General features: G+C 36.0%; 1 protein-coding gene across 20 annotated transcripts in view; it reads left to right on the forward strand.

Annotated features, from left to right (window-relative positions):
• Positions 1-20,550, forward strand: part of CLASP2 (cytoplasmic linker associated protein 2) — a 146,914-nt gene extending 126,364 nt beyond the window's left edge. For all 20 annotated transcript variants that reach the window (XM_058021685.1, XM_058021696.1, XM_058021718.1 and 17 more), the window contains 10 exons: positions 332-475; positions 4,184-4,327; positions 4,661-4,767; positions 6,118-6,271; positions 7,027-7,255; positions 11,519-11,712; positions 12,542-12,670; positions 14,367-14,573; positions 15,692-15,808; positions 16,872-20,550. In XM_058021685.1, coding sequence (XP_057877668.1) covers positions 332-475; positions 4,184-4,327; positions 4,661-4,767; positions 6,118-6,271; positions 7,027-7,255; positions 11,519-11,712; positions 12,542-12,670; positions 14,367-14,573; positions 15,692-15,808; positions 16,872-16,958 — 1,512 coding nt within the window. In that variant the 3' untranslated portion in view covers positions 16,959-20,550. The remainder of the gene's footprint in view (positions 1-331; positions 476-4,183; positions 4,328-4,660; positions 4,768-6,117; positions 6,272-7,026; positions 7,256-11,518; positions 11,713-12,541; positions 12,671-14,366; positions 14,574-15,691; positions 15,809-16,871) is intronic.
• Positions 20,551-21,383: the final 833 nt, after the last annotated feature.

Here is a 21,383-nt window from a genome sequence, read left to right on the forward strand (position 1 = left end):
AAAACTTTCTTAGTAATTCTGAATTAATCTTTTCTTCATTTCTTTTTTTTTAAATATAAGCTTCTGCATATGCAATGATTTATGTCTTTTAGTTGCTATCAGTGAAATGTAAGCTTTCTATGAGTATCTGAATGTCTGTGGAATAACTTTCTTCTTCAAATGTTAAATCCATTTGTAGATTGTTTTATTGGAAAAAAAACCATTAATGTTGAAAATGTGTAGTTTAATTGGAAAAAAAAATCTTTATTTTAGGGAATGAACACTCTGTGAGCTCAGTTGTTCTTGCAGCCCACCATTGTTATTGTCCACCTGACTCTGTTTCTCTTTGCAGGTCAAAGTTGCAATCCTAAAATATATCGAAACTCTTGCGCAGCAGATGGACCCAGGAGATTTTGTAAATTCAAGTGAAACTAGGTTAGCAGTGTCTCGAATCATCACCTGGACCACAGAACCTAAAAGCTCAGATGTTAGAAAGGTATGTTTGTTAATGTGTCCTTAGAATTGCAAAACATTCCAGGTAATTAAGAATATTGAAGTAAAAAATTTTAAATTAACATCTTGAGACTCTCCATTACAGTTGTGCTTTTATATATGTTAGTATGTTGAGATTCTGTTTCATAATTTATCATTCTTCATTGCAAGTACTGTCTAGTACTAAAATCTCTTTAATGGCCATTTTTGGTAGTTTTAATATTACATCGGAGATGACCCCCTGTGATACTGAATAGCACATTTGTAGGAGGAGTGAGAGGTAAATTTGGTAGCAAACTCAGTCTAATCTCTGTTGGCTTTTCTAGAGTCCTTTATTTTTATCAACAGGTAGGTAGATAGCTGTTGAACCTTGGACAAAGAAAGTGCTTTGATGAGGTTATAGACTTATTGTCATAGGCTTATTCTTGTAATGCTGCGCTTTGAGTGCCAACCTCCCTTTTCCACATACTGATGTAAAGTGAAAATTAACATCTGTGAGCTACATAGATACGGCAGGGATAAATAACCATAAGAAATGTACTAGTGCTGTCTTTGGAAAGAGTTTCTGAACAGCACTTCAAATTAGTGCAGTAGAAAGCAAAAAACTCTTATTTTATTTGCGGTTTGATGGAACAGTTTGGTTGTTCTGATGGTTACAGGTCATGCTGTGTAGCTGCCATTTCCAGCATGTAAACACTTCAAAAATGTTGTACCTTTTATTGTTCCTCAGTGCAAGTGTTTATGACAAGGAGAGCTAACTCTTCTCTTTTTCTGTCTATTTCTGCAGTTTGAAAAGAAGCAACAATTAATTTGTTGTGATTTGTTTTGCTACTTTCAATTAGGTTTGAGTTTTGGCAGCTTCATCATTTCTGGAAAGAGTAACTTCCTTTGTTTAGGAGGGATGTAGGAAAGAATAGTAGGGACTATCTTACAAATTGTGATGTGAAGAAAACAAAAATAAAAATAACTTACAAGACTTCTTGGTATCTAGAATGTTTGTAATACATACTAAAAAAACACCAGAGAGTTTTTGTATTGGAAGTAATGTTTTAGTCATTCACTTCTTGTCTAACTTCATGAGTTTGAGAAAACAGTAATAGATTACATCCAATGGATTTTCCTTGCCTGGATATCATGTTCTAGTAACATATAAAAGATCATAGAACAGGAGGAGAATTGAAGCAGCACTATCTTCTAAATCTGTGAAGTTTTAGTACTGAGACACGTGCCAAGCTGTCTTATCTGATGGTTCATAACCCTAATAAGCATTTTTATGTCAATAAGTAACTGAATCATGCATAGAATTACCAGAGAGTTTATTCATCTGGAACACCTTAATTATGTAAGTTTTCAGAATTTATTTTTCTTTCCATAACACAGCTCTTTGAGGCAACTAACTGCAAAAATCCTGTAACAGTTGGAAATAAAATTTTGCCAATAAGAAGTCAAAAGAGTTATTCTGATAGTTTAAAATATTTAAGTCTCTTAACAGTCTTCTCAACCTGCTATCACGCCCTTCTTAATTTTATTGGGTGTAATAAGCTTTATAGAATTTGGTGTAATTTCTTTAAATTAAAAGCTTTTTCTAAGTAATTTCAGTGTAATTCATGGATTTGGGTTTTTTCCTTAGCAAAAACAGTTCTAGTGCTAAGTATTATGAAAATTCCTAGTTTATTAGTCTCACATTGGGTACTCTTAGTATAGTTCAGTGACATGGAACTTCTTTCTGGAAAGTAAAATTCTGTTTCAAAACTTAGATTTCTTCTAAGATTAGAATGCTTCTGGAAGAAGTTTGAATCTATTCTTAGAAAATTTCTAAGAAGAAAGCAAAACCAAAGAAGTATTTCTAATCCTTATTTCACTCTTTTAAAGATTATCTCTACGTGAGTGAATTTAAAGCTCAGCAGAGACCTTATGCTGGGGAGAACAAAAACCTCTAAATACTCTAAAATGCAGGATTTCTTGGGTAAGGAAGAAAGAGAGAAAATAGGTAATTGCATTGAAAACCTTCTGCAGTCAGTATCAGTTTTGATACTATAAACAGAGCTTCGTTTTGGGCAGACTTGATGGTATCAGTTTTTGTCCTGATACAATCCTGGACTGGCTATTGTGTTCTCTTAATAGCAGCTTAAATAGACACAGTATTAAGGAGTGGAGATTGGCTAACCAGACAGAAAAAAGAAGGTGGTGATTTCCAAACCTCTGCTCAGATGCTAAATTTGTCTTGGTTTTGCTTTGTATCAGTTTAGATTAAAAAACCGACCATTAGAAATGACAAGGACAAGAGAAACATCAGACAGATTGCAGAGGACATTCAGGGTGATCATTTGAAGGGAAGGCTATCAAAGGGACAAGGAAATAAATTTAAAGTTAAAGAAAACAACCAGTCACGAGTATGCCAAGATAATTTGTGGCAATCTGGCATGCTAGGATTTTTGTTGTTTAACTTAATACTGAGATGTGTGCAGGTATGTGTGCTCATACCTTGGCTCTCCACTTTTAATTAAAAAATGCTACAGTTCATTGCTCTGGAAGCAAAAGGAGGGAAATAAATGTCTAAAAGAATTTTCTGAACTACTTGCTTGGAGTGTATTGGTGGTTAAGCAAGCTGCCTATCATTCTGTCTAGCATGAGGCACTGGTTGTCTCCAGTGCCTGGCAGACCTTGAGGGTGAGCTGTATAAACTGCACATAGTTGGTTAATCTTACAACCACAGTCTTCTGCTACAAAGAAGTCATTCTGGAGAACTTCCTCCAGCTCTCATTTGCACTTGTTAGTTTAGTGACTATGTTGACAGGTTTGTTATACTATCCAGTGAATCTTCATCAAACTGTACAAACATTACTTAATTCTTTAAATCAACAGTTCCTGTACTAGGGGGAATCCAACTGTTGTGTAATTTACTGTGTTGCTTTGTCAGTAGAGAACACTGATGTTTTTATTCAGGTTAAAAAAAACCCAGCATGTGTAAAACGTGCTGTAAGATGAATGTGATAGTAAAGATGAACTGATTAAATTGAGAGTATGGGAGGTGACATCCAGTACAAACTACTCCACAGTTTTCATTTTCAGAATTTGTAGTCAGCTAAATTCCATTGCCCATTATGTTTGCCTACCTTTTAGAAAGGTTAAAGGAAGCAGAGGCAAGGTTAACTAACTAGCTTGGCTGTAGGGTAAGTTATGAGGAGTATCAAGTGCTGTGATCACTGCTGTCTCATTCCACATTAGGGTATCTTGTTTGGTTGGGTTTGTTTGAATTTCTACAATGCTAACTGTTCCTTTTTTAGGCAAGTGTGTTACCATCTGTAATTTTTTACCACTTGCAGAACTCAGTAGAAAGGATCACATGCTTGCTTCTGCCTGGAGTGTTTCATTTCTCTCTCTAAATTTATTCAACTTCCCAAACTCTGAAAGCCATTTTTCAAATTCCTTCATTTTTTTTCAGTAAGGATGTGGGGCTAGGAGGCTTGAAAAGCACTTTTTTGAAAGACTGCTTGTTACAATGGTAGTTGTGTGCCTGAATTTATCAAAATCAGAACTTCCAACTTGCCAGCAAATATGAACTGCTTTTGTTCACATCTGTTAACATCTTTATTCAAGCTTGATCAAGACTTAAGTCACATTTTGTGATTACCACTCATTATGGCATATTTGGCTGATAGTTACTTTGAAACTCTAATTAATGTCTTGAGTTTGTGTTTTCTTCTTGTAGGCTGCACAGTCAGTGCTGATTTCCCTTTTTGAACTCAACACTCCAGAGTTTACAATGCTGTTGGGTGCTTTACCAAAAACATTTCAGGATGGAGCCACAAAGCTTCTCCATAATCATCTCCGGAATACAGGCAACAGTGGTCAGGTATCCACTTCTGCTACTCTTCTTTCTGAAGTTACTATGTAAAAGCCTACTTAGTAGCTCTCTATTCTTTTCCTTTTCCTCTGCAGTTACAGTTTCTATGTTGCTTCCAAGTGACTTAATAGATTTGAATGTGCTTCTTAAGAGTAGTCATCTTGTACTTTCTAAATTCAAAGTTGCACACAATTGAAGTTACTGGTAATGGGTTAGACAATCCAGGAACTTAGTTGAAGCTCTTTAAATGTTTCTGGGTACCAGAAAAAAAAATAAATATAATAAGTTAAAAGGGAAGCTTTTAGTCCTACTAAGTATCTTTTCTCACCTTTCCTCCTCCAGGGATCAATGGGAAGTCCTTTAACAAGACCTACTCCACGCTCCCCAGCAAGTTGGTCAAGCCCTCTCACTTCCCCAACCAATACATCACAGAACACTTTGTCACCAAGGTAATATGGTATTACAATGCCACATCTAAGGCTTATAACACATTGTCCAAAATGTAACCCCAGAAATGAAAGCATTGGCAAAATTTTGCACAAAATGGCAGATGCTCAGAAATAATCCCTCTTCCTCCATAGAATGAGACTGCTCAGCCTCCCAGAAGGATCTGACATGCTGGCCTGAGGTGGGAGAGGGCTGTCCATCTTGGAATGCAAATTGATTAGCAGGAGAGCAAACCCAAGTGTGCTTCTCTAACAAGTGTTAAAATATGTCATCTCATGTCATGGTTTAATCCCAGTTAACAACTAAGCATCATACAGCCACTCAGTATCCCCATGGTGGGATATGGGGGACAGTCAGAATATAAAAGAGAAAAAGTTGAGCTAAAGACAATTAATTAGGTAAAGCAAAAGCTACATGTGCAAGCAACAAACAATGAATTTGCCATCTCTTATGGGGGATCAGGTGTCCAGCTGTCCCCAGGAGAGCAGGACCCCATCACTTGTAGCAGTGACCTGGCAACTGAAGTGCCATGACTCTGAACATCCCTCCTTTCCTCCTTCCCTCAGTGGTACATGTTTAGATGGTGATGCCATATGGTGTAAAACATCCCTTTGGTCAGTGGTGTCAGCTGTCCCAGCCATGTCCCCTTCCAGCTCCTTGTGTACCCCCGGGCTGCTCGCTGCCAGGGCTGTGTGAGGAGCAGAATAGGCCTTGGCTCTGTGTAAGCACTGCTCAGCTGGTGCTGGAACAGCCCTATGGTAACAACCCCATTTCCAGCACAGATCCAAAGCATAGTCCTCCAGCCAGCTACTATGAGGAAAGTTAAGTCTGTCCCAACCAAAAGCAGCAAACTGGGTCATCAAGCCAGATTTAAAACTGGGGAGACTAAAGAAGTAATAGTTTACAAGTGTTTTTTACAGTAATGATGTTGTCAGCAAAGTGGACAACTTTGTAATTTTGCTTTTACCAGTCAACTTGCTGTTGAGTTTTATCAGTGCTCCTTACTTGAGCACTTTTTTCAGAATAAGAGGATGGTGTAAAAATTCCAGTTTTTTCACATTCAGCAGAGTAAAACAGAGCAAAATAAGTTTTTCTTCAGGCAGTTGCTGTTACCTAATGTAGCTTTTCCCTTACCTACTTTTCAGTGCTTTCTGTGTCGATGGTAGTACACTAAGGCATACCATAATACAATTTTGGATTGTGAAGAGACAACTTTCTTAATGTATTTCAAGAAAAGTTATCATCTTAGTAATATTTCCTCAGTCTCTGTAGTTTCCTGCTAATGTGATTTAAAAGTACAGGTCACAAAATAAATCCATCTTACTTCCTATGTCCTTCTCCGTGGCCCACAGTGCATTTGACTATGACACTGAAAACATGAATTCTGAAGATATTTACAGCTCTCTTCGTGGAGTCACTGAAGCCATTCAGAATTTCAGTTTTCGCAGTCAGGAAGATATGAATGAGCCTGTAAAACGAGATGCTAAAAAAGATGATGGTGACACAGTGAGTATTTACACTCAGTCCATGTTGGTATCAGCAAACTAAGCTAGTGCCTGATTGATTGCAGATAAGAAAGCATCTGTTTCAGGAGGTTTATATTCTTAAATTGGGCATGTCTCCTAAATTACTTAAGAGCTTTAGAAAAATATGTTCCTAGTCTTGAGCTGCATTTTGAAAACGTAAATGCTGATTTTACATAGCAATGTCTGTGTCTTTAACATGTTAACAGTTTGCAAATCAGTGATCTTGCAAAACAGCTGAAATTATTTTTCTGAGATGTTTGTATCCTAATACATGTTGTTCTGAATGTTTTATTTTATTTTATTTTGTACACAACCTGTGGGATGTTAAGATGCACTATTTAAGACTCCTGTTTCTGTTAAACTTTGGCTGTAAGATTTGTTGAACTTGCCACATATATATATGCTTAAACACATTTTTAATCACTTTGCACCAGACTTGTAAGATAAAATACAACTATTTTTGGTTTATGATTTTTTTGGACAACATACACCTTTTTTCTGGGTTTGTTTGTTTTTGTTTTTTTTTTTTTTGTTTGGTTGGTTGGTTTTTGTTTTGTTTTTTTTTTTAAGGAAAGCAACTTTTAGGGAAATAAGACTTCTTATTTGAAGGCTAGTTTGAAAATTCTAAGCATTTTGAAATGTGTGAGTTTTTGCTATATAAATGAATTAATGCTGTAGTTAATGGAAAGGTGTAAGAGTGTTTGACATGCTCCTGTGACACTTGCTGTGGTGCAGATTTGCAGTGCTTCGGGAATGGTGGACATGCGAGCGGGAGGTGGTGTGAGCGATACGGGCCGGACAGCGCTGGATAACAAAACGTCCTTACTCAACACCATGCCTCCCCACGCCTCACCACGCTCACGAGAGTACAACCCATACAATTATTCTGATGGGATCAGTGCATTCAATAAATCTGCTTTGAAGGAAGCCATGTTTGATGATGATGCAGAGCAGTTTCCTGATGGTAAGATTCAGATGACATTCTGTGCTAGAAGAAAAATTATGAGATTTTCTATCTTGGAGTTCAGTTCCTGAAGTTATTGTTAGGGAGATACGTATCACTTCTTTGAGAGGTTTTTACAAAAGCTGTATTTTAAATTAGTTTATTTGTTAGTCATCTCTTTGAGTTACATTGTTGGATTACCTGGTAGCTGTAGAGACTAAGGATAAAAATGAAGGAAATGCTGAAGTATGTTATGTACTTCTGGAAGCACCTCCTTTATCAGTATTGCCAGTATAAATTTACCTATCAGATTGTTTTATGATTGAAATTTAAAGCAGGAGGGTGGAGAAAAGGTTTACAGCAAGGAAGTAAAACTGGATCAAACTGGTTTGGGGAATTAGGTGAAAGATTAAGTATTTTATTAGTAATATATTTATATTTGAAACATGGCATTGGCATTTTCTATTGACTAAACATTATTTTTAAATGAAACATAACAAACCAGCTTTTTGCCAGGAATGTGGTTCATCTAGTCCATGTAAATATAGGATAATGGGTTGCTGTTTTGTAGGCTTCCAGAGCTTCTTTATGATATTTCTCCATTTATCTTTAGGTAATTTTTTCTATCTCTATTTTAAGAAGGTTCCAAATTAGCACTACTATCATTATTTTAACAAATAGTCAGTGGTTCTCATAATCTGGTATTCACTGGTTCAGCTATAGATTAAGCTTTTAAGTAAACACTTTGTTAATAACAAGGGACAAAGCAATCATCTCCCTTCTACCTGTTTTGCTTTTGTCATTCTGCAAAAGATGTGTTACAGAAACAGTTAAAAACCAGTTCTTTTTTGACATGATGTTTTATCCACCTTTCTATAAGTTGGCTTTAAGTTTGCATCAAATCAAAACCAAATCCAAGTATGGTGCATTTTTCTTTGGTTTTCTTATATATCATGAAGAAGCATGTAGTGCAGCCAGATACTATCTTCTGAAAAAGATGGAGGGAAAATCACAGTTTTACAAATCGTGTCATGTGCATATTAATAATTAAATAGCTTTGCCATCCACATACAGAGCCAGGTTATGTTCGAGATTCTGTATTAAGGGACCTTGTTTTACATGGGAGAGGCCTCCTGCCTTCTGACAACTAATTTTTGGGTATTGCATTAAACCAGATGCAGTCTGTGCTGTGCCAGCATGATCCAGGTTTGTAACAACTCACAACTGGCTGGAGTTAAGCATCTCCATCTAGTATGAGTTTATTCTGGTTGGAAGAGTAGTGCAATGCATTATTTAGGTCTGCTCTTTAATGGGTCTTGATGAAGTACTTGCTTTCATTCCTGTGCTGTTCACCCATAGTATTTAGCTGTATCGTGTACATTCTGTTATTTGTGTGTTACTTTTAGAATTTCACTGGGATTATTTGTGAGAAGTCTGCAAGAGAAAAGATACACTTGGCAAAAAACCTTGTGCATACAACTCCTCTGTTGAGAGTTACACACCTTCCCCATAAACCTGAAGGGCTAATTTGACATTAGTTATTAGTTTTTGGAAACTCCACAGAATTGCTGCTTGTTCCTGCCACAAAATTACTTTAGTACTGGATTCCCAGCTATCCTGTCATGCATTACTGACAGAAAGATGTAGAAATACAAGGCTAGATGGGAGAACCTTAGCTGCTCATACAGTCCTGTCAACAGCACTGGGGCAGGAATGTGTATTTTACAGATGGTTTGTCTGGCAGTTGAAAATTTTCTGTGGAGGAGATGCCACAGTGTGCCTCACATGACTCACATTTGAGTGTTTTGCTTCTCTTATGTAAAAAGATCTTCAGAGTAACAACCTAAATCTTCCAACCACTTGCACTTTGATTTTTTCCCAAGGGAAACACTCTTTATCTGAAGCATAGGGAAACAGTCCCTGTTTGAAAAACAGTGTTCTTCTCCAAAGAAGCTTATTTATTTCAGCTTACTTCCATGGCTTGCACTTTTCAAACATCTTCCTTTTTACCTCCCTCTTTGTACATGGGCTTAGGATTTCTGCTTCTGTGTCTCACATTACACTTGGCATCTTTTTTCTTCCAGACCATTCCTTTGATTTAACATGACAATTTTCAGTTCTTACCCTGTTCTTCAGAACATTTGTGATTGCTCCTTAAAGTGATGTCATCTGCAGATTTTTTAAGTTGGCTCCACATTTTTTTGATAGCACTAACAAATGCATCCAACAGAGCCAGGCTCTGCACACATCTAAACAAGGACATCACTCATATCCTCCTGGATTAATAGAAAGCCATTTATAATCCAGTCACCCTGCAAGTGATTCATCAAATTTTGCACTTGCTTTGTTTGCTTTTTTTTGGCCATCATGTTTGCATAGCTTTTATAGTAGGATGTTGTGAGTGGCAGTAGGAAAATCTTTCCTAAATTCAGGACATACCTACATGTTCCCTTTTAACCCCTACACTGTTTGTCCTGTCAAAAGGATATTTGATTGGTTTGAGAAGAGCTGTTCTTCATCAATTATTTATCTCTCTAATGCATATTTTAATTCATTCAAATGAAGGAGCTATATCTGCTCCTCTTCATTTGTGTTTTCTTTCCTTTCTGAAAAATAAATTTTGAGAGTAGATTTTGAACGTGACTTCTTTTATGCTACTCCATTCTTACCTAGAGAATGTTTGGAAATTAAATACTGGGTGCTAAGTCATACAAAGAAATGGAAAAGGCAAGCTGAAAAAGCACGTCCCTCTTGGTTATCTTCATGTTTTTCAGTTATGTAGTCCATACACACTGAAGCTTTTTCCTCCCCTTACTCCTGCATGGACATGGCTATTACCTTCCCCTCTCTTTAATTCTTCCATCCATCCATCTAAGATGACAATACAATGAAAATGTTTTATTTAAACAGATATAAGTAGTTTTGCAAATGAAGTGTCAATATGCATTCCCTGAAAATGGATTTGCTATGCTATAATTCTTACAGTTTGGTAGAACAAGTATAAAAGTGCTGCCAGTAAAAGTAATGATCTTGCTTCCATAAAAATGACTGTCCATTCTACTCATCTGCTTTAAATAATAACTGACCTAATGCAATTTCAGTCTGCCCTTTAGTCAAACATTAATCATCCATTAATACAGAGGCAGCAGAAGTGTTTGTGGTTTGATTTCAGGTGCTGGTGCTCCTGTTTATTCATGCAGAACAGAATGCAAATAGGAATGTGGGATTCAAAACCAGCATGATTTTTACAGTAGCTGACGTGTGATATTAAGATATTTAATTCTGTGGTACTCAGCATTTACTGTTTTCTTTGTACAAATGCTTTGTACAGCATTTTCAAGTTCAAGGGCTGTGGTTTCTCAGTGTATGATATAATTAATTTGTCATGGAGGATGTTTTTCATGTGTCAGTTAATACATGCAGTCATTTCAGGAAAGGTGCAATGCATTTGTATTCTATGCCAGAACTTCCAAATTTTCACCTTAGGAAATGGCATATTTCTGTTAATTTATCCAAATCTTTCAGTGCAAAGATGGAAGCTATATGCTTCCCTTTCTTAAAGGCTGAATAAAGATTCTCAAGTTGGTATTCAAGTTTTCATTAAGACCATATTTAAGTTTCTTGATGGTTTGCAGATCACTCTGTTTGCAGTCCAGTGTTTACAAATACAGGCTGTATTAATAATATGTTTTTCCATTATAATGGAATCCTGTCTAATAAAAACTAAAATCCAGAGCCATCTCTAAATGAATTGGTTTTGGGATCTATGGGACTAGCCCTGGTTTGCCTTTATTTCAGCTCTTTTGTACCAAAAACTATTGTTATACTTTTTTTTCCCCTGCTTGTTTTAGCAACCTAGCCATTGTGGAATCTTGGCTTACAAAAGTCTAAACAATTCTGTAATACTAACAGAGAAAATATTTTTTTTCATCTTGAATGGAAGGGTCATATGGGAAAGATGGCCCTTCTTGTATAGATCAGATATAAAAGGATGCAGAGTACTTAGTGGGTACTGCAAGCCTAAAAACTCCTGCAGCAGACTAGCTTGCAAGGGAGCTTTTGCTGTGTCATGGTAGGGATTTGGGAGGGATTGTTAGCTTGTTCAGCAGTGTTGGCTGCACGGAAAATGTAGTGGCCAAACTGCAGTGCTTGCAGGCACATGGGGGGGAAAAAACAAAAGCATGCTCGAAAACAAGCAAGTCATTCTAGAATATATCCTTTAGTTGTACAGCAGGCACTGTTATTGTTATCTGCAGTAACTGTTTGTGCATTCCTTTTTGACAGAGCCTCCCATGGACCATTCTGATCTGGTTGCAGAGCTTCTGAAAGAGTTATCAAACCACAATGAGAGAGTTGAAGAAAGAAAGGCTGCCCTGTATGAGCTCATGAAGTTAACTCAGGAAGAGTCTTTTGGTGTTTGGGATGAGCACTTCAAAACAATACTTCTGCTGCTGCTTGAAACACTTGGAGATAAAGAGGTAAATTCAGAAACATCCAGTTAAGAATGTTAACAAAGTACATGGCTTACTTTCAGTACCTTTGACATTTGTATGAGTTGTAGAAAGGGCACAAATTCCAGTTAGTGGTGGAAAAATAAAAAAATGTGAAAATACAAAAATGCCATGAAGTCCAATTCCTCTGATGGTGAAAAGGGCATCAGTGATACTTACTTTCTCCAGGATTCCTATTTGTGGAATCTGACATATTAGATTGAATGAAACATTTTTGCACAGAGATTCAAAGCTTTTCTATTTATAGCCCCTGAATGAATCTGGAATTTCAAAACATCATGTGTGGCAAAGCATATAAATATTTGTTTCTAAAATACAGTAATAACTGTTGTGAAGGGACTGAGTTCTTTCTGTGTAACAGAAATGTAGAGAACTATGTAATGTAGAGAACTAGTTCTCTAGAAAGGCCATGTTTCTGAAATTGCTCAGGATCAAAAAGACACTAGTACTTGTGTGTGATTTTTTAAATAATTGTATAAAGAAAAAGTAAATAATGTATTTGCATGATGGTTTTATCAGCCCTTGAGTTTGCAACTTCTGGGTAGCATAGATAAGTCAAAATAAATTTAGTAATATGTTTATGATCTGTCACCTGCATTTTCTGCAAAAAAAAGAGATTGAAGAGATTCTTTCCTACTTTTATTTGTTAACACTAGATTGAGCCTGTTTATGTGTGCAAAGCATAATCAGATTTTTTTTTCCATTATTTAAGATTTTTCCAGCAGCTGAACAAATGTGAAAAGCATATGCCTGTTTAAAGATGCATAACTCATTTATTTTAATATTGAATCTTTAGCATGCAATTAGAGCTTTGGCACTGAAAGTTCTAAGAGAAATTCTAAGAAACCAGCCAGCAAGGTTTAAGAATTATGCAGAGCTCACAATCATGAAGACCTTAGAAGCACATAAGGATCCTCATAAGGAGGTCAGTAATCAGTTATTTTATTTGTTTAAAGTTATATTATCATAAAATTATTACAAAATGAAAGAACTGTGCAGAAAATGTGAAATAATAATTTCTTACCGAGGAAGTAATTTTTTTAATAATGAGCATATTATTATATGTTTAATAACAGTGATGTTATTAGTAAACATGGGTTTGCAAGAAAAAAAAAACCTGCAGTTCTAAAAGGTTCTGAATGGCTAATATCATCCCTAATAACAATTGCCTTGGGTGCCATCCCACAGGACCATGTAACCAACAGCGTGTCACCATGGCTCTTCAAGGAATAACTGAGAGGTGCTTTTTCCTTGTTTGGCATCTTAAGCCAAATATAAGTGTCTTAGAGATGTGAAACAGTCTTTTGGATTGAAATGAGATTCATGGTTGAGAGATGAGGCTAAACAAGACAAGGAATTGTCACCCCTTTCCATTCTGCTCCATTTGAGAGCATGGCTTTGAATGGTGTTAAGGGAAAATGCAGAGGAATATGTCAGTGGGGGAGGTGCTTGTGCCAGGAATAGTGAGGGGATTCAGGAGAAGGGTAAATGTAACCTTGCTCAGAGTTACTTGTGATGCCTGCATACACAATAAAGGACAATGCATGTAAATACAGGAAACACAGATACAACAACAAACCCAATATTCAGCTTCTGACATCAGTGTCACTGATACTGTGGAAAGAATCCACGTTTATACTAAATGAGTCCATCTTCCCCATGCAAGGGCACTTTGTGGAATTTACTGTGGAGTTTCAAGCTTTGAAGTTGACTGCAATTCCTCCCATCCCATGACTTTATCACTCATTTGATACTCATTTCTCTTTTCCCCTTGCTCTCTGGATTTGTTTCATACGCTGCGTTTATTACAGTGTCATTTCCCTATTGTTCCTTCTCTGTTCCTGTGCTTTTTTCCCCTCTCATCATTTTGTGTGCTAGGAGTGAGAGAGTAAAGGATGGAGAGAAAATTTTGAAGGTTTTTGTACACCACTGTGTACCACTCATTGTGTACAGTGCTTCCCCTTGTTAGATGGCAGATGCCACCACAGCACCAATGTGAAGATCAGATGTTAATTTTCCCTGTGGTGCCCTTATTGTATTTTGAGCTTGTGTAGCTGGTGAAGTCCTACCTTATTATTCTTGTTCTGCATATTCTTCAGGGTTAAAGTACTCCTTTGTCATAGTTTCTCTCAAAATCATAGGGGAAGAAGAACATCTCTGTTGGCTTTTACAATTAGCAATCTAGGCATGTCATTAAACACACCTTTGAAATTAATGTGAAAGCATGTTTTATCAGTGATCTCTCTCTGACTCAACAAGCAATAACAAATGACAACACAAGAAATTACAGGTTTACAAAGGTGGTGATACTTCAATATGTAGTTGGAGGGTATGCAGATTACAGAAATTTTAGATCTTATTATACAAGCAGATTTGAAAAACTGGTACGTGTATTGCCAAGGCATAGTAGCCACAGAATTGGGAAGAATTGTGGTTTTACAAAATAATGTCCAAAGGCTGGACATTATATTTATATTTCTATATTATTATATTTCTATAATACTGCAGGGGTCTTGATAGAAAATTTTTATGCTCAAGACCATTACTGTGAGAAAACAGACCACAGAGTAAGAGTCTTATACAAATCACTTTTCTGTCTTTATCTTTCAATCTTTCAATAGGTGGTGAGATCTGCTGAAGAAGCTGCTTCCATGCTGGCCACTTCCATTAGCCCAGATCAGTGCATCAAAGTTCTCTGTCCAATTATCCAAACTGCAGATTACCCCATTAATCTGGCTGCAATCAAAATGCAGACAAAAGTTATAGAAAGAGTATCTAAAGAAACCCTTACTCAGCTTTTACCAGAGATTGTGCCAGGTCTAATACAGGTAAGGAAAGAAGAAAGAAGCAGTAAAACAGACTAATAAAAAGAAACTGTATACATAGGAGTTGCAAAGACTTTTAAAAAATAGTACCACTTGGTTCTTATAAAGGATTTCACTTGTCTGATAGTTGATGGCTGCCTTGACCCAAAATACTTTCAATAGTGGGAACAATCTCTTTGATTAGCAGGGAGCTAAATTATAACCATGATTAGGACTCAGGAAATTTCAGTAGGATAAAAAGTCCTGTTTATAGGTAAGCTTGGTAGATACTTCCAGTTCTAAGATAGTTCTTTGTTGTTTGTACCTTTTTCCAAGTTACATAATTTGATGTGAAATTGTCCATGTTTTATTTGTGTATAATTGTAGGGTTTCATCAATGGGAGCTTTTAGGAGGCAAGAGGAAAGAAGCAATTTTATGAAGTTAAATAAAATTAGAAGAATATCCAAGTTTTCTCTTCCTTGGTCTTTAAAACTGAAATTTTTACCACCTTTTTATCATATCAAGAGCCAAAATACATTAATTTCCTTCATGGATCAAGACTATTTAGAGTTGGCAGCTGCAGTCTGCAGATTTCTGCCTTTAATGAGTGTGATCCAGTCATACATCTGCAGGAAAATAGAGTCAGAGAAGGGGCCCTCTGGGAAGGGAGTCTGAGTGAGACAGCCAGGCATGGAGTGATAGTAAAATGGCAAAAACAACAAAAGTCACGGAAGAATGAGATGGGGGTTAACAAAAGTCTAGCTGTTAAGAGAGTTCTTCATTCAGAGCCAGGAAGCTCCAAATTGGGAGTGGTCTTCTGCTTTAAGTATAATCTAGAAAGGCTCTCTCATGTGCTCACCTGTTGCATGGCAGCAGCTCTGTTTTCAGTGTAACTTATGAACAGGACTGTGTGGGTTTTAAATTCACCCTAGAAAATGATTATCAATGGTTATTAATATGCAGCCTGCTTTTTAACTGCATGCTCTGTATTTGTGTGTTTGGTTTTTTGTTGGAATGCTTTGTTGGGTTACACTGGCTTTAATTTCCCATAGACTTCAATGTATTTATTATAGTAAATAGCTTTCTGGGGATTTTAATCATTAACTGATAAGGTATTAAGGTTAATTTTCTTGCTTTCTAGGGTTATGATAACTCAGAGAGCAGCGTTCGTAAGGCATGCGTTTTCTGCCTTGTAGCCATTCATGCAGTAATTGGTGATGAACTAAAACCACATCTCAGTCAACTCACTGGCAGTAAAGTAAGTAGAAGATATGGGTCAAAGAAATCTTGGCTCATAATTGCATCTATGAGTTTGCATTTTGGTTGCCATTGCCAGAAAGTTTCAAAGAAGTGTATAGAAGTTGAAAGAGAATATCAATTGTATTAATACAGCTTTGCTGTAAAATATTCCAAACTGAGAGTCCACAGGTTTTTTATATGCAAGTGTGCAAACTTTTGCATAAAGATCATTACTAAACTGTGTTTCTTACTACTTTTTAATGCAGTCAGTTTCTTGTATGCTGGTGGCAGTGATTATGGCTGTATTCAGCAGGCTTTCCCTACTGGTGTTTATTGTCTTTGTTTTCATGCAAGTTGTGATTGAAAAACAAGGAACATAGTATGTCCATGCTACATACAGCAGTTCCATTTATTCTTCCTCCTTGTAATTTTGCTTTTACCAGTCTTTACAGCATCTCTAATTTGAAATAGTAAGAACCAGTCTCTGGTCCTTTTTGTTTCAGGATATTTATGACTTCATTGACATCTTTTTCATGCAGTTTTTTGCATCTAAACAGCTATATGTTAGTTGTGAATCTTTTTGTCCTTGGGAGTAAAACAGGACAAGTAATTTTGTGTGTCTGTGAATAAGACAGTTCAATCTTTAAAATAGTCTCTGGCAGTGATCATATTTAAAGTGACTCTAGACAATAGTGGAAGCTTTAGTACATACCAGCATTAGCATTTCTGACTAGAGTCTTAAACCTCAGCAGTAACTTAAAAGATAAAGGAACCCAAACCACTACCATATTTAGAAAAGCATTATAATTGGAGGAAAATACTCCATCTGTCTTAATCTAGCTACCAGATATAATATTCTTTGTATCCTTAGAGAAGCTTGAGCAGTTTCCTTGTGTCAAATTTTACTTGTGATTGATGTTTTCATTGTCATGTATGTTCCTTTTGAGTACCTGTGTACAGTATAATTTTGCTTTTAGGGAAAAGATAAAGGATTAATGTCTTATTTTGTTGTACCATTCCTGTAGTCAGTCTGTATAGCTTGCAAATACTAAACAGAATTAATTTCTGGCTTAAATTTGCAGATGAAATTATTGAACCTTTACATCAAACGTGCACAAACAGGCTCTGGAGCAGGGGATACAGCAGCAGATATGTCTGGACAAAGCTAATGAAGCTGACAAGAGTTAACCAGGTCTCCTAAAGCAAGGGCAAGGCCCTCTTCAGTGAAAGGAAAATCTTTACATGCAACTTCTGGAACTTTTTTCTTGTTTTGTTTTGTTTTTTTTTCCCCCCCCTTTCTTTTGTTATTTTTCTTTTGTTTGGGGTTTTGGTTTTTGGTTTTTTTTCCTTTAACCAATGGCTGTCCTCAGCCTGCATGAGACTGTTGCAATAGAATTATTCCAAATCTAAGGAAAAACAGTATTAACATCAGCTGATCAAAGCAGAATAAAAATTTTAAATAATCTTATCCATCAGTTACCCTGTTCATAATCCTCTGTGTCTTCCCATTAACTTTTGCCAGTGTTACTGTATTAAAAAAAAAGATTTTTTTAATGCTAATTAAAAAGGTATGCTTTAAGCTTCAGAAGTTAAAATATAAATTCTGTTGCTTTTCTTCAGCTGCAGATAACATTACTTTTTTATTGCTGTTTTGTTTGAGCATCATGTCCTTTGCTAGAAACAAGAAGTGATGTGAAACAAGGCTGAACTAGTCTGAACTGCAGTGAGACTCGTTCACTGTGTTGGTGGTTCATCATCTTATTTACAGCTTGTTTGGGATATTCTGGAGATTGAGAAATATGCCTATAAAAAGAAAGCTGGATCGATCCAGTCCTGTCACAGTGATATTGTTCATTGGTTGTATGTTTGTTGCATAAATAAGAATTTGGTGTGCGCAGCAGAGGACTGGTACAACCAGTACCTCTTAATGTGGGAGCCAGCCCTGCCAGGGCAGCACTGCACTGCCGAGCTGGTGGCAGTGTGGCAGCCTGCTGGTGAGCAGCAGAGTTCATGGTCACTTGATGGACGTGAACCATCCTTGTCACCTTTCGTTCTTCAAGCAGGATGCTTCAGAATGGAGTGCTCTGCCCAAGCATGCTCAGTATGTATTTATCTTTATCACTAGAATGTTTCCTCTCAACCTAATTGCTGGAACAAGTAGTCTTGTATTGTAACTCACATGGGATCTCATGACAACAGTGCAGAAAACTATTTATTCCTTACCTTCCGAAAAGCACCGAGATTTTTCTGCATTGAATTTAAACGGGGGGAGGGGGGAATAGTCACAAACGCTATGGATCTCGCCACCTGTTAATTTAAAGAAAAATATATATTTTGGATGAGTAGGAAAAGCTGCACCAAATTATTTGCATGGTTTTCTTGAATAGCATCCTCAAGACCCATCTGGATTAAGGTGTGGAAATGTTTCAAGGGTTTGTTTTTCCATTTTTGAAAAAGAGTTAGTATATTGTGAATAATGGTTCTTTGTATTTATGAAGTTGATAATGGAAAGAGAACAAAGATAAGTAAATGTGTCCCTAAATGTTGTCTTTTCCTTTTTTTTTTTTCCTTTTTTTATCCTTTTTTTCTTTTATATAAGCAGCAAGCTAATTAAGTGAGAAATGGGATGAAACAGTGCCCTTCCCAGGAATAGTGGAACTTTTTTTCCTGGCATTATTTTCCCTTTGACTGTGATTTTGTCTAGTTGATGGAAGTGTATCCTGATAAGAGAGAAAATAGTGGTGCCAAGGATGATGATCTATGCTAGGCTGAAATTCTCTCTACCTCTTCAGGGTGACTAATTTTGACTGAGCTGCTGCATATAGCACCCAGTAGAAGAACTATCTAGAGAAAAATCTTTATTTTTTTTTCCAAATTATCACTTAATGTGTATTCAGAACTCTATTCTTCAACATTGCAGCCAAATATCATAAGAAACTACTTACATACTTTACCTGCTAGGAACCCTGAAAAACAAAACTGAATAAAAAAATAAGTCAGATGCTTGTAGTTAACATGAAAGGTTGTTTCTACTTTAGTTTGAAGTGAATGCAATAGAAAGAGCTAAGATGTGGTTATTAAAGAAGCAATGCCATTGCAGAGATTTATTTGGAGGAAAAGTTGTAGAAATATATGTAAAGACTTAAATCCAAGACTGTCATAACTCGTTGCTAGCCCTTTTTAGCAGCTACATGAAGAAAATAGTATCTCCTCCTTTTTCCTTTGTTACGTGTAACATCCTTGTTGTTTTCTACTGTTTAATTACATTGTGTATTTATAGTTCTATGCTTACCATTGTGCATATACTGGCAATAAAATGTACATAACATTACTTAAAAGATTAGCAATGTATACATTCTGGTTTTTCTGTTTTATTTGATCACATGCTATAAGAAAAATGATAAATGTGATTCATACAGCATTGGTTAAAAAGATTTATCTTCATGTTTTGTGCATCCGAATGATGTTTCTTTATATAGTTTTGTTACTAAATCTGACTTGGCATTTGAGAACATGCTGTGAATATAGGTATATTAGACAAATTTTTAAAAAATTTAATAGAATCTTTATGAAAGAGTTTCCTTCATCTAGGCAGATTTTTTGCTTATTATTTCATTTATTTGTATATGATACATCATTTACATTTTATTTTTTTAATATTTAAAAATAGTTTTCAGTTTGCAGTCTTGTAGTTCTTACATTTTAATGATACAAAGTCACATCAAAAAATTGCACGAATTCTAAGCTTAATAGCCCTGTATTTTATTCCTGCATTTTGTATAGGTAATATTTATTTTCAGAGAACCATTGCAAGATGACTGTTACTTGTCATCTTTTTGAAGATGCTATTTCATACTGAAAATATAAGTTATTGAAACATACAGTATATATTCTGGATGAAACCTAGTTTTTTTACGTGTAACCAAAAGATATGCTTTATCCCCTATATGACAGAAAAATTTTGCTCCAGGTAGGGGGGAGGAAAATATTTACCTGAAGTTTGTCCATCAATTTTGCTTTGAAGCAGTCTTTAAATGTTTTAAGTGAAGATATCCCATGTATTAAAAATCTCAATGCTATATATTTAAATGAATATTTTACTTATGATATGACTAGTTTTGTTTCCAGCAGAGATGGGGTTGCTATCTTTGTAAAAAAAAAAAAAAATAGATAGAATCTATTTATATTATGTGAACCCATCAGAATGTAAGAATTTGGGAAGAAAATTATTTCCACAGCAGCCAGTTGATCAGATTCACTGCATTGCTTTTTGCCTTCATTTCCTATATTATAAGTAGATATTAGCTCAGTTAAATTCAAGCAATGAGTAGTCATGCCTTATGTTCCTGCTGGAGGTGGTTTCTCTAATGGATTAGCATAAAGATCTGGAAAAAAATAGGACAGTTATAAGTTGCTGTTCTTTCAGACAGGGTTTCTATATGTTCCTTCTAATATCCTGTGAAGATAGGTCATTGCAGTCATTTGAGTATTGAAATGTAATTCTTAAAGGTTGGGTTTGGGCTTTAAAAAAGAGGAAGGAGAAGAAAAGCTACATGCAGAATCAGGATGGGAAATTAATATTGTGGATGTCTCAGACTTGGATGTCATTTGCTTTAAAGAATTTTGAGTAACAGATTATGTTCAGATGAAGTCTTAGCAAGGAAGTTCGGATAATAAATGTAAATTGAAAGGAGAGCTGATCATGTAAATTTTCCTGAGTTGGCTTGCTTGTTTGTTTTTGAAGATAAAGGTTGGAACAGATTGAGTTGTGTTTATTATTTGCGGTCTGAGTCACAGAGCAAAAAGAACAAACATCTGGATCCTGAAACACTTACATTTTCTTAATGGTTTCTGTCCGTGTTTAAACATTTAAGTCACAAACATACCCATGGAAAAATTCTATTGAGAATGCAGGCCTAAACTGCTCACAAGTTTGCATTTTCAGCAAAGGAATTCAAATGCTGAATGTAGTATTGTCCCTTTGGAAACAATCATAAAAGAGAAAATAATTTTGGGAAATAAATCTGTTGAATTACACTACAGTTACTCCCTATGGGAGGCGAGTGAGAATGATTCCGCGGGCTGTGCTAACTTGCACTGCGTTAGGCTGGGACTTCACAAACACAGAGAAACAATAAACTTCAATATGGTAGGGATGCATAAGCAGTTTGGAACTGGAGGATTATCTGGAGAACATTATCTGTTGTTGTTCTCCCAATTAAAACAGTCAACTAATGAGTTTTGCAGTTGCAGTCTACTTCCAGGTAAGAAAAAAGTCAATACTTATACTGAGCTCACTTAAGAAAGCATCTTTAAATTCTCCCCCACCTGAGTTTTCCAGCTCATTAAATGTACGTACTTTAAAGATTTGCTTAATAATTTATATGTTTTCTTTTTTGTTAAAACGCAGAAGATTTTCAGAAATGTGGGAAGTTTGAAGAACTAATTGTGCTGGTCTGGCAAAAAATCAAACTTCACTTACTCTTCTCCTATATTTTGTTTATGTTTCTGTGTTTTAGTGTACTTTAAGAGCTCAGAGTTTCCAAGCTGTGCAGCTTGGATTATCCCAGTTAAAGAAGTTTCTTTCTTCATTT

This window comes from Melospiza georgiana, chromosome 1 (genome assembly GCF_028018845.1).
Source record: "Melospiza georgiana isolate bMelGeo1 chromosome 1, bMelGeo1.pri, whole genome shotgun sequence".
Lineage (NCBI taxonomy): Eukaryota > Metazoa > Chordata > Aves > Passeriformes > Passerellidae > Melospiza > Melospiza georgiana.